Genomic DNA, 12,915 nt, shown 5'->3' on the forward strand with positions numbered 1-12,915 from the left:
TCTTAAGGGATTTAGAAAACCTTTTTATCTGGTTCAGACCACTCCTTAAGGACAAGGTCAGAAAGCACCTTATGTATAGGAAAAACCCTTGCTTTCTTTTTCCCCAGAGCCTCATACATTTGATCATGTCTGGATAACTGAGTTTCTTCCTCCTCAATTTCCAGCGTATCATAGATAGCCCCCATTAGCTCATCTACTTCCTCGAGAGATGCTATATTTTGAGGCTTTAGATGCTGCTTGATCCTCTTCCTGACCTGAGTCAGTGTCAGAGGATTCGGGGCTAATCAACGTGGGGCTAGGCTCCCTGACCATACGGGGCTCCCCTGAGCTGGGTGTTGTAAGGCATGGTGAGGATGAGATTATAGTTGTTTTACTCGTGGAGGCAGCTGCAGCTGATCCCACGTCAGTGATTAACTCCCGGAGGAACTTAAAGGTTGACGCCATTTCCTCTTTAAAGGAGCCCAAAAACTTTGCTAAAGGGGAATCTGCCTCAGATTTAAGCAAGCTTGCAATGCATTGCTTGCATAGGGCTTTGTTAGAGCCAGAGGACAACCTATTCCCACAATTAGGGCACTTTTTGCGGCCTGTCTTGTCTTCCCTTGGTATCTCTTTAGCCTGAAAATAAGAAGACAAAGGATTTCTTAGCGTCAGCACCATGTCCCTCTTAGAATCACCACTAACAAACAACCTCACTGTGAGTAAACCGCCACCGTGGGGCACTACAGGGCCCAGCCTACAAACACCACCACTCCACCAGAGTAATAGCATGCCCAGCAGCCTACCTGGGTTTGGCTGGTGCCTGTCTCCGCCGGAGTATCCTGGGGAATAGCCTCCATGGTCCCCCTCTGATGCTCCGAATCCCGCCGCTAATCCGGTATAGCTGGACGCTGGTCGGGCTTCACAGGCACAGCGCTGGCTCTCCCTCTCCTCCTTGTACCCTTAGAGACCCGGAAGCGGAAGTCTCGGCACGCAGTGATAACGCGGTTCCGCCGGAAGTGACGCTCGGCGTCTCCGACCCCACCGCAACAAGGAGCAGGGATGGAAGGTTCCACTCACCGCTCCTGGGGGAAACCGGCGCCATACTGCCCCTGGCCACCTCGGCACTGGAAGGAGGAGGGTAACGGGTCTGCTCCGAATCAGCTGGATGGTACCCGAGCCACAAAGAAAGGTATGGACCCAATACTGCAGCCAAAAAACAGGACCCGGTCCCTCATGGCTAACAGGTTCTCAGGCAGCCCCTGAGAGGGGCCTCCAGGTTCCTGGCAACATGTTCCTCCGACGGAGGAAACACAAATGACTGCCCAGGGACCTGAGGGACCGCCTTTTGAACTGTGGCAATGTGTTTCCTGTGTCGATGGGAGGAGCTCCATCTCTCAAGGGCTGTCCTGGAAGAACACTTGGGAAAAACAGTTTGCATTCTTACTGCAAAGCAGGAACAATCAGAGAGAGGTGCTGGACAGAAAAAAAAATATATGAGTGCAATGGTCTTATGTCAGAGTAGTATATCTACAAAAAAGGAAATTACAAAATACAAATTGCTAAAAATGTAAAGGATTTTGCTCACATCAACATTAACTAGTCAGCAAGAGTCCACCGAGACTGACCAGTAAACCTTAACACATAAAGCAGAACAGAAGAATACAATGAGCAGTTTCAACAAGATTTTGAATGACCCTTTGTCTGCATGCACGGACGTTGCATCAAAGCAATAAGCAAGTTTGCCATAATGTGCAAATATGCTAAGCATGCTTGTACTTTATGGCAAAAGCCCCTCAGGGCCACAAAACATGTTAGCAGTTTGGTTCAGCTTATAAAAAGAATTACTGCAACAAATGACAGACAGGTCGAAAGAGATAAGAGTGTAGTGTAAATATCACCGGTCTATATCCCATATTCATGTCAGTTCAACTATGTACGTGAACTGCGTGTGAAGGGTTGAGCACAAGTTCATGGCTGCAATAACAGCCATAACCATGTGCTCCATTTCTTAAGCTGGCTTCCGGCAAAAGCGGTTGGGTGGCTGTATAAATAAATACGTTTAAAAAAAGCTAAATTATATAGGAGAGAGGGAGAGAGAGAGAGAGCGCGCAAGAGGGGGGGGGAGAGCGCCCCTTGCCCCATAAATGCAAATGCGCACACTGTCGAGCATGTTTATGTTAATCGCAAATGTGAGGAATTGCCACGAACATCAGAGTGAGAGCAATAATTCTAGGGCACAAAGTTAACTCTAAAATGATAAGCAGTAAAGAAAGGTTTTTACAGTCGCCTATAGGGGCCTCTTTCTAGAGGTTTTATGTTATTTTATAGCCAAAAAAATGCAGATTTTTACATGTGTGCAAAGTCAAAGTGGTTAAAGGGAAAAACTTGGTCAGGTATAGCATTTTATAAAAACAGAAATCTGCAAGTAGACAAAAAACCTGCACTGCATAGCACAGGGCAGAAACCCACAAATAAATGGGGTAACTGCCAAAAAAGCATTTCTAGGCAAAACTGGTTCACCCCCACCTGCTCGCTTCCAACCCATTCCGAGTTTTTTTCTTTAAATACGTGTGTTTTTTGTAAGGCATTTTATACTCAACCAAGTCTGCTATTTATATCCCTTGCTGGCACCCTTTCTGAGTGCTGGGAATTGGTAATCCAGTACTGCAGATTTGGCCTCGATGGCCAGTCCCTTAGGCAAGATATCAACACTTTGGTCCATTTCCTGGAGAGCCAATAGGTAATGTCCATGTCACACAGGTAGATTGATTTTTTTTGTTTTTTTAAATGCCATCAAAGGGGGGAGAGAGATGGGGTGTGTTTTGTGGGAAGAATAGCCTGTAGTGACTAGGCATTTGAAGCTCCAACATAGTGTGAAACTAAAACCAGACATACATGGACCAAAATTCATGCAGTTCATCAGGGATCAGACGAATTTCGATCCATGTATGGGCAGGCTGATCATACACAAATTGATCTACTGATTGATGTTTGAAAGTTTCCGCACGATCAGCACTGCTGGCTATAGCTGGCTGAGCTGATTAGTGTATTCTAGTGGCTGGGAAGTCTCCCCACTGTCAGAATACATAGGTTTAGTGGGCGTGATTCCCTCATCCACATTGGAGTATGTGGAATGGGGAATAGGGTCAATTTTATCATCGTTCAACCCACTGGTTAAACAAAAAAAAAACAAATAAATGACCAAGCCATTACCTGCAGAAGGGTTGGAGGCCATGGGGTGTGCTTAAGATGCCTCACTTGTGAGATGTGCCGTCCCAGGCTTCGATGTACACTGCAGCATTCATCACATATCAAGACACCTCTGTTAATAGACGCCCAGCGAGGATCTACAAATAAAAATATGAATACAAATACAATCATTTAAAAAGTGTTTCTAGGCAATTATAACAAGCAATTCAATATGTATAACAAAAATAAAATTACGAACAAGCATACAAACAGAAGCGAGATGAAAAAAGATGGAAGCAATCCAGCAGCTAAACAGTCAATAGACTGCTTCCACAGAGCCTGACCCTGTACACCCCTGCCATATTCACCAGGCTCCGCTGCCCCACCAGCAGGCCTGGGACCTGCATGGTGGGTGTTGCCAGGTAGTAAGGAGGAACACAAGCTGTCCATTTACTCTTACTCCCCTGAAGCCACCTCGCATTTGAGTTCTGCTGTCATTTCCCCCAGCCACTGTAGTCAGGAAAAAAAGTAACCGATGCATGATCTTTGCACCATTAGCTTCAGTGATGTCTCAGAGAGAATCAGTCACAAAAATTACTTGTTAGCCACCCATGCAATGGCAATTTTTGTGAAGAAAAAAGTAACAAAAAAAATTAAAAGTAACACCTAGCAGATGCCCCTTCCCCCAAATAAAATAAAACGTCCCACAAACATACAAAAACTGTGATTGAATTACACATTGTATATTAGAACTGTGCATGCAGAGTGAGAGCAATAGTTCTAGAGCCATTATTCACAGGCTTTTAAAATGTTGCCTATGGGCAATATGGCACATTGAAGTTTCTCACCATTTCGCAATCGTGCAATATTAAAGCGGGAGTAAACCTGCTGACTTTTTTTTTTTTTTTTTTTTTTTTTTAACACACCTGCAAGGGGAAAGGCATAATGAGCTGGTATGCACTGTCATATGACGCCTGCCCAGAACAAGAGCCACGCTGCCTGGCCATCATATGAGGGACAGTATGCGGTTAAATGACAAAATTCGCGATCGCGCAACACTGTACCGACGTAAAATTTTTATCATTTTTTGAGACAGATAGAGCTTACTTCTGGTGGTATTTAATCACAACTGTTTTTTTTTCATTATTATTCATTTACAGGCTGAAAAAAAATAAAATAAAAAGTCAAGCGCATGTAAAGGCAGGATTTTTTCAGGCCCGGCCTCATGAGACCTAAAATTTAAGTTTTTTTTTTTTTTTAAATACTCACAGAAGGATTACATTAACAGGCCTCTTCCCATTCCAGAGACCCTTATCTGAATAAGAACTCTTTAGCAACTGCAGCAATATGTGGTAGGTGCAAATCTTTTGACGCATTTCGAGGGACAAGCTCTCTTCCTCAGAGTTGACCTGCTTACATGCATGTTTGCCTTTAAATATCTTTTATTTGGAAGGCGGGTGAAGAAAAAAAAACAAAACAAAAAAAACTGATAAATCTAAATATTATAAAATCATAAACTCAAAAATGGAAACTGCATCCTTATAATAAAATAAACGTAATCAATTTAATCCAGTAGCCATTCCATACAGGCTACAATGGCTCAGGTTGTTACAAACAAATAAAATCCTCAATGGAGGCAACGTTACAGTAAGTTAATAACTCACCAGATTCAAGACATATGGCTTTGTATAAAATCCCACAATTGGCTGCATTTTCATATGAACTGTCATACAACTGCTGCTGTATCGGCACATGCACAGACTGCCACTGCTATGATAGATAGCAGGACTTGCATGTGCTCCAGAGGGATATCCCTTCTCCCCATTCAAAAGATAGGAGAGCTCATCTTTAGGAGAATTTAGCTTTTTTACTTCCATGCATCCAGTGGGAAAATATTGAACTCACATTAGTGAATCAAGAGAAAAGGCCTTGGCCTTCAGCATTATCACTGCAGATTCGCAAGCCTGTAGATTGTCAATCAGCACCTAGTCCTGCCCCGATTTCTGGATTGACAACACTGCCTCTGTTGCAAAAATCCTCCTACTGTGAGCTGCAGTGTCTGGGAAGAGAGGTTTGTGACACAAATACAGGAGGATTTAGCATCAGTGAAGGTAAAGGACGTATTTTTTTTTTACTTTATGAGGCCTGTGCATCACATAGTAACTGGATTTGTTACTTGTTCAGACTGTCATACAGGAGCCTTTAGTTATACTTTAAAGTGAATGGAAAGGCTTGTTAAAAAATTAAAATAACAAACATGTTATACTTGCTGCCTCTGTGCAGTTTGTTTTGCAGAGTAGCCCCAATCCTCCTCTACTCAGGTCCTTCTTTACTGCTCCTAGCCCCTCCCTTCTTTTAGTGCCCCTCAGTAAGCAGCTTGCTACAGGGGGCACCCAAGCCGAGTCAGAGCTCTGTGTATCCATTCAGACATGGAGCCCGACCTGGCCCCGCCCCCTCTCTCTTGATTGGCTGACTGACTGACAGCAGCGGGAGCCAGTGGCACCGCTGCTCTGTCTCAGCCAATCAGGAGGAGTGTACTGGATGGCTGAGGGGTTCATGGACATCACTGGAGAGAGAAGGAGTTCAGGTAGGTAAATGGGGGGCTGCTACACACAGAAGGCTTTTTTATTAGCTAAAACACCTTCTGCCTTTACAACTCATTTAAAGTGGTTGTAGACTTCAGACATGAAATATGAACAAAACATATCCCTCTATAGATTGTACTGGTCTAAGTTAAGAGCAATCATTTCTGACCCCAAGAGAAAAAGGATGGTTTCAGCTCTGTTCCTGTGTGCTGCATGAAGGGTACGTATGTGACCCTCCCCTCCAATCCACTCTCAGAGCTCTTCTCCCTGAGCTCTGCAGAGTGTAACTTTGGATCTTCACCCCCTTTATTCCAAAAGCTTAGACAAGCTTTATAAAATCTGGACTTTGAATGGATGTAGAGAAGAGAAGACTGCAGATAAACAGGTACAGCTTATGTAGTAAAATTTGTTTAATCTCTTTCACTCTTATTTCATTAATGTTTTTCAAGTATAAAGAACAAGAATGGAGTTTAAAGTAGGCGGAAAAATCAAGTGTGAGGAACATTTAAGTAAACTCAAAGTACAGTGTACAACTATTATATGGCAAGGATGTGCATTACCAAGCTAATGTATAGAAATGAATTACATCAACGTTTGATAGTGAGTCAGATAAACATGCATTACACAACTGCATTGGGGAACACATCTACGTGTGTATCGTCCACATTACACTCACTAAATAGAGAATGTGAGTTAGTAAAAGAGAAAACAGCATAAGAAGAAGGCAAAAATTGTAGGAGCAAAAAAGCCCTTTAGCCCAGACCAGAAACTCAGATGAGTAATGAAACATGGACCAAACGGTCCAGGTGTGGAAAAAACTGTTCTTTTCCCTTTTCCTGTGCCAACAGCTGTTCCATGTCTCTAATTGGGGCTAATTCAATTGCCCATTGCCCGAAGGAGGGTACAGAGATTGATTTCCAGTGGCGGGGAATGACTGCTCTGGCTGCAGTGAGAAAGTGTCTAGGCGCATCCTTTTTTGCTGATTTAAGGGGTCCAGGGATCATGGACAGGAGGGCCACCCTGGGTGATGTGTGAGTGGAAGAGTTCGTAAGTTTACAGTATATCAAAAACGGGAATATGGCGAGGGGGTGGGGGGGGGCAGTCCCACCAGATGTGGAGCATATTTCCTTTCAAAACATGGCATCGCCAACAGGTATCCGGCGTATCATTATTAAAGTGATAACGATCCGAAGGGTACCTATACCATCGGGTTACCAGTTTAAACCATTTTTCTAGAGTTTTGTGGCCAGTGACAAATTTAGGAGTCTTTTAGGATAAAACATTGTTGCCAGTGTGAGGGGAGAAAGTCTGTTGGAGATCTTGACCCCCCCCCCCAAGTCTGTATGTACAAAGGAAGGGCGGGGTGAGCCGCCACCAAGAGAAAAGGAGTACAGTAGGAAGACTACGTGTGTTTGTCCTTCTGCAATAGAAGACATTCAAAAGGTAGTCAGTTTGGCAAAGATGTCTGGCAGCGAGGAAATAGATTGTATGCAAGACCACACATGTTGCCTCCACAGCCACTGCGTAGAATTAGCAGGGGCATCATGGAGGAAGAAGCCACAGTTAGTGACAGTTCTAACTAGAGAACGTGGGAGAGAGTCTTCCATGTTCCCGTTTGTGCCAAAGGCCAAACGCAGCTGATTGAAAGGCGGTGTTCCAAGAGGGTCATGGAGCCCAAGTGTTTTGATATAATAAAGGTGGGTATCGCAAGGTCCCACGTTTAGAGCATTTGTCGAGTAAGGTCAGCAGGGATGGGGGGCCCTTGCGAAGAACGGGTGGGGTCCACGAGAGGGCACAGAAGTCTAAAGGATTCACGTGGCCTTCCAGTTGTACCCATAACTTGGATGGAGAATGGTGAAAACAGTAAATTATGCCTGTACATATTGCTGCTTTATGGTAAATAGAGGCATCCGGTACCACGCTACACCTCCATGTTTCAGGAAGAAAAACGTTCCAAAGCAAAAATTATAGGACAGGCCAAGTTCCATATAAAATTTGAAAATATCCGGTGACGTTTTGGAAATAGAAAGCCAATAGATGGATAGTGATTGTTTGGAACAAGTATAAGAAGCTGAGGAGCAGGGGCGTTGCTAGGCCTACAAAAAGCCCATAGCAGCAAAGAAAATAAAAAAAGTCATACGATTGGGCGGGCATACACATGTATATAATATAAACGTGTGTGTATGCGGGCATGGTACAGGAATAGCAAGGGCTGTGGGTATGGTACAGGAGAGGTTAGAGGCTGCAGGCATTGTACAGTAGATGTCAGACTGCGGGCATTGTACAGACCCCCCCCTCAGTACAGACCACCCCCTTCCATCAGTAGAGACGTCCCCCATCAGTATAGACACCACCCCTCAGTGCAGACACCCATCAGTATAGACACCCCCCTCAGTGCAGACCCCCATCGGTATAGACACCCCCCTCAGTGCAGACCCCCATCGGTATAGACACCCCCCTCGGTGCAGACCCCCATCAGTATAGACACCCCCCTTGGTGCAGACCCCCATCAGTATAGACACCCCCCTCGGTGCAGACACCCCCCTAGGTGCAGACACCCCCCCCCCCATAGCCCCCCCACACACATATCCACCTACATACTGTAGTTAAGGTACAGACCTCAGAACAGCATGGACGGATATACTGTACAAAGCATTGTGTCCTTCAGGCTCCTCCTCCTCCTGGGATGCAAACAGAGAGGAGGGGGGGAGGTGGCTTTGGTCCACTCCGCTGAGGGAGATAGCCAGCGAGACCAGCGAGCGTAGGGCAACGGACGGAGTTAGCAGTGTCGCTACCCACGGGTGTCACTACTCTGGCGGGTGTCACCCGGCCGTGGCACGCACTCCCCACTCGCACTGTCACTCAGGTTACGTGACATCACTGGTTGCTAGATGCTAGGCGGTTCTAGCAAACAGTGCAGTAGCAGAACAAAGTAAAACTGCCAAGATGTTAGTTATCTGCATGGCACACACATCCGCCACTGATGGCACTGCTGGACCCGGTTAGACACTTGGGGCTACGGGCCCCAGATTCGGGGCTGTAGCCCCAATAGCCACCCCCTAACGACGCCTTGGCTGAGAAGCAAGAGTTTTGATCCCGTCAAACCACAAGAGTCTCTTGGAGACATAGAAAGCCAAGGCCATCTGAATATTGTGAAGCAATGGGAGAAAATTCTAATAATATAGTTGGGATGCTAAAGCTGGTATCTAGATCTCTAGATAACTGATAGAGGAGGAGCATTGCTTCAGCTCTGTGTATCACCTGGGGCCAGTCACTTTACTGGATATATGTAAGAGTTTACAAACACTTTAATTTATTAGCAGTGTACTATACAATCACCAACAGAAACTGAATTGTAATCCGTTCACCTAGCATGAAATTCATTACTATTTCTGTATTCTTCAGTTTTTTAGGCTTTCGGGGTAGATACCAGAATAACAAAGGTGATAAAGTAAGTTTGATCTAGTGGTCCTGTTCTTTCTGAACTGAATGCTCTCTTTGTAGACACCTTTTTGCCTCTAGTCAAGACATGACTTGAACTTACAGTTACCACATGTTTATTACCGATAGCCAATCTTCTAAATTGCTATGTAGAAAAATATATCAAAACCATTACCATGTCTGAATTCTACATTTATCTGTTGATCAGATCAAGAACATAATTGTTGTAGATCCCAAATTGTATACAAAACTGAGGCTCAGTGACAGCACCAGGCTATGCTCCTTTCCCTCACCCTAAAAAGTCCCACCTTCCACAGTGGTTGTCTGTAGTTCAATAACGGGCCCGGTTTATTGTCCTTCAGACTCTAGGAGGGCCGGACTATGGCCAACGGGAGTGGAAATTTTCCTGGCATCTGTGGGAGTAAGCATTTTCACAATTGGTATTGGGGAGGGGGGATAGTGCCCAGTCCTTGATATCATAGGGAGGAATAGTACCCCCATTTTTGGTGTCAGTGGGAGAAATGGTGCCCCCTTGTTGGTGTCAGAATAGTATCTTGTATCAGTGGAAGGAATAGTGCCCCAAGGGCCGGAAAAAGGCAGAGGGCCACATCCGGCCCTCGGGCCGCAGTTTGGAGACCACTGATCTAGGCTCTCAGAACTGGGTTGAATTATGTGGCATATAATCTAATTAAAAAGGTGCTAATTATAGACATTGCTGTAGAAAAGGTGGTAAGGGCAGGTAAGCGAATATGTACATTTATCAATTACAGGTATTTATTACCTCCCCCTGAGATCATATAACTCCCCTTCATCTGCTTTTCCCCTCCAGCAGAACAGAGCCATCTTTAAATCAGGCATCATCCAAGTCAGCATCTACTACCTGTACCAAGAGGCTGGCTCAGACAGAATACACAATTATGTAAATCCTGATCCTCGTACAGTTTTTAGTTACTCTCAGAAGTTGGTAACAGATCAACCCCCTATACAGCCTTTCATCATGTGACTTGCTGCATAGTTATAAGGCTAGTGACTGAGGGAATGCTTTCTCCTGTCTGCAGCAGGCATTCTCCCTGCCCAGGCAATGTCACTTAAGCTCAAGAAGTGCGTTTAAGGCTCCTTTCACTGGGGAATCTGTCCACTGATGCCCGCTGAGCAGGCGGATGGCTTGTTTGTGTCCGCTCCACTTATGCGGAGCAGACACAAACACAGCCCTCTGTCCTCTATGGGTGGACGAATTGAAACAGACCACCTGTCCATTTACACCAGACAACCATCCAGGTCCAAAAAAAAAAAACATTTAAGGCGAATATGATCAATCCACCCATGTGAAAGGGGCCTTAACCCCCCTGGCGGTATTCCCGAGTCTGGCTCGAGGTGAAAATTTTGTACCATTAGCAGTAACCCCGAGCCAGACTCGGGACCGCATCGCTGAATCCAGGGAGAGCTTACTTACCTTATCCCCTGGATCCAGCGATGTCCCCCCCCCCCCCCCCCCGTACGAGCCGGTCTTCCACTCGATATATCACGGAGCCGGGCTCAGTTTCCCTGTGAGCGTTGCGACGCATGGGGACGGAGAACAGCGCCAAATTCAAAAAGTGAAACACACACATTGCATACAGTATACAGTCTTAAAGATAACATTGCTGTATGTAATTATTTCACATTCCCTTGGTCTCTACTGGTCTGCCCAGTGCCCTGCAAGCAGTTTTATAATATAAAAACTGTTCTTTTTGCCTGGAAACTGGAGATTGTCCATAGCAACCAAAACTGTCCCTTTACATCAAAAATTATTTTAGACCAGCTAGAAAACAGCGATAATAAATTAGAATCACTCGCAGAATTGAGCAATAGTGATTTGTGGAGACATCCGTCAACAATTGAATATTTTTTTATTATTGTTATATTATTATTTGGTATAGCTATTTATAGTTATTTATTATAATTTATGATTTCATTTTTCAAACTTTATCATACCCGGGATGTCTGCTAGACTCTGGTTTGGACAGATTTAAGTGAGTTATTCCGAAGAATTACAGGCCTACAATATAAAAATGCCAAAATTTCATGCAAAATAATTGTACCGCTTTCAGCACCTAAAATCTGAAATAATCATACCGCCAGGGAGGTTAATGAAAAAAGATACAGGTTTTCAACAAAATAAATACTTTGTTGTATATTGTTACTTATCAAAAAAGTACTCATGCATCAAAGTTCCACTTGAGGAAACTCTTTCCCAGTATGCAGTATAACAGTCAAAAAACCTGTCTGACCCACTAACATTTTTGTGACAACATGTCAAACAGACCTAATGCTTTACACTGTAATATTTTTAGTAAATAAAACAGATATGAAAACTGTCAGTTTAACAGATGTGCTTAAAGTTCCCATTTGACATATTTCCTATAATAGTAGAGCAGGAACTGACATTAAAGCTGGTCACAGTCCAAGTGAAATTAGGCAGGTGCAGCAGGGAGGGACTGGCCAAATTTCGATCTGTGTGTGGCCGTCCCCATTCAACAAAAGTCAGTCATTAGCCACATGCCGACCACCTAACTGGGAAAAAAGGTCATTATTTTGAAATTAAATAAATAAACGGGGTTATGGCTGCCGCTAGATGCCATACCTCCAGTATAATTTTTTTCCCTTGGGCGCTGGTCTCTCCCATAAAAGTGGCCCAAGCGGCAGATTTGCCACTGGGTGATTTTTAGAAGTTGCGGGAGGGGGTTACCCCCTCCCACCTCTTTCCAGAGTTTTTTTGGGCTTACTGATTCGGCACTGGTAGCGGCTGGGCCCAGAAATATGCAGTGATGGAAATATGGCCTCCACTCACCTCTACACCCTGGGAGGACCAGAGCAACAGCATGATGTCACTTCCGGGCCAGCCATACGTAAACAAGGCTATTTATATTTTTAAAGCAAAAGATCCCCGATCTCTCCATAAAGAGGAGCTATCATGTTGTATTGTTATTGCAAGGGATGTTTACATACTTGTAAATGGTGTTCGCACCACACGCAAGGTATCACCGTGAACGTCAGAGTGAGAACAATCATTCTAGCACTAGCCTTTCTCTGGAACTCTAAACTGGTAACCTGCAGAAATTTTTAAAGCATCGCCTATGGAAATTTTTGAAAGAGGAACTGCAGTTTGCTCACCTAATTTGTAATAAAAACATCTTTGTCATTGTGAAGCTTCCCTCCAACCACTTTGCATATTAATTTATATATACTGAGATTCTGTACTTGCCAAATATGCTGCAGAAATCTCCCTACACCAAGCCTGGTTGCAACCATTTTAACTGTGGGCATCTGAAGCCTGTTCACTTCCTGGATTTACACAGAGGCACACCTCCAGCTCTGCAGCCCTCATTGACCCTCTCATGACTCATCCCCCTCCCTTCCTGGCAAACTCTCACAAGAGTGAGAGAGAGCTGTGCATGAAGTCTTAAGCCTAGGCTTTTTTTCCCAGGCAAGAAACAGGAAGTGGGCTGTATAAGGCATTTACTGACAGAAAAAAAAAAAAGTTTTACTATCCAAAGTTAAAACAACAAGGGCAGAAGATTTAATACATGGAAAGATAAAAAAATAAAAAAATAATAATATATGACTGAGGTTCCGCTTTCAGTACCATATTTTGACGCTATTCCACGAGTGCACACAAATTTAAAAGCATGACGTTAGGTATCCCACTTTCTCAAAGCTCAACCCATCACTCAGCAACCCA

General features: G+C 44.3%; 1 protein-coding gene across 7 annotated transcripts in view; it reads right to left on the reverse strand.

The window, feature by feature from the left end:
• GIT2 (GIT ArfGAP 2) overlaps positions 1-12,915 on the reverse strand; it is a 174,787-nt gene that overhangs the window by 144,650 nt on the left and 17,222 nt on the right. For all 7 annotated transcript variants that reach the window (XM_077461335.1, XM_077461334.1, XM_077461341.1 and 4 more), the window contains exon 2: positions 3,193-3,326. In XM_077461335.1, coding sequence (XP_077317461.1) covers positions 3,193-3,326 — 134 coding nt within the window. The remainder of the gene's footprint in view (positions 1-3,192; positions 3,327-12,915) is intronic.

Source organism: Lithobates pipiens, unplaced genomic scaffold, assembly GCF_037356315.1.
Source record: "Lithobates pipiens isolate NorthernLeopardFrog02 unplaced genomic scaffold, aLitPip1_a1.2 Scaffold_3, whole genome shotgun sequence".
NCBI lineage: Eukaryota > Metazoa > Chordata > Amphibia > Anura > Ranidae > Lithobates > Lithobates pipiens.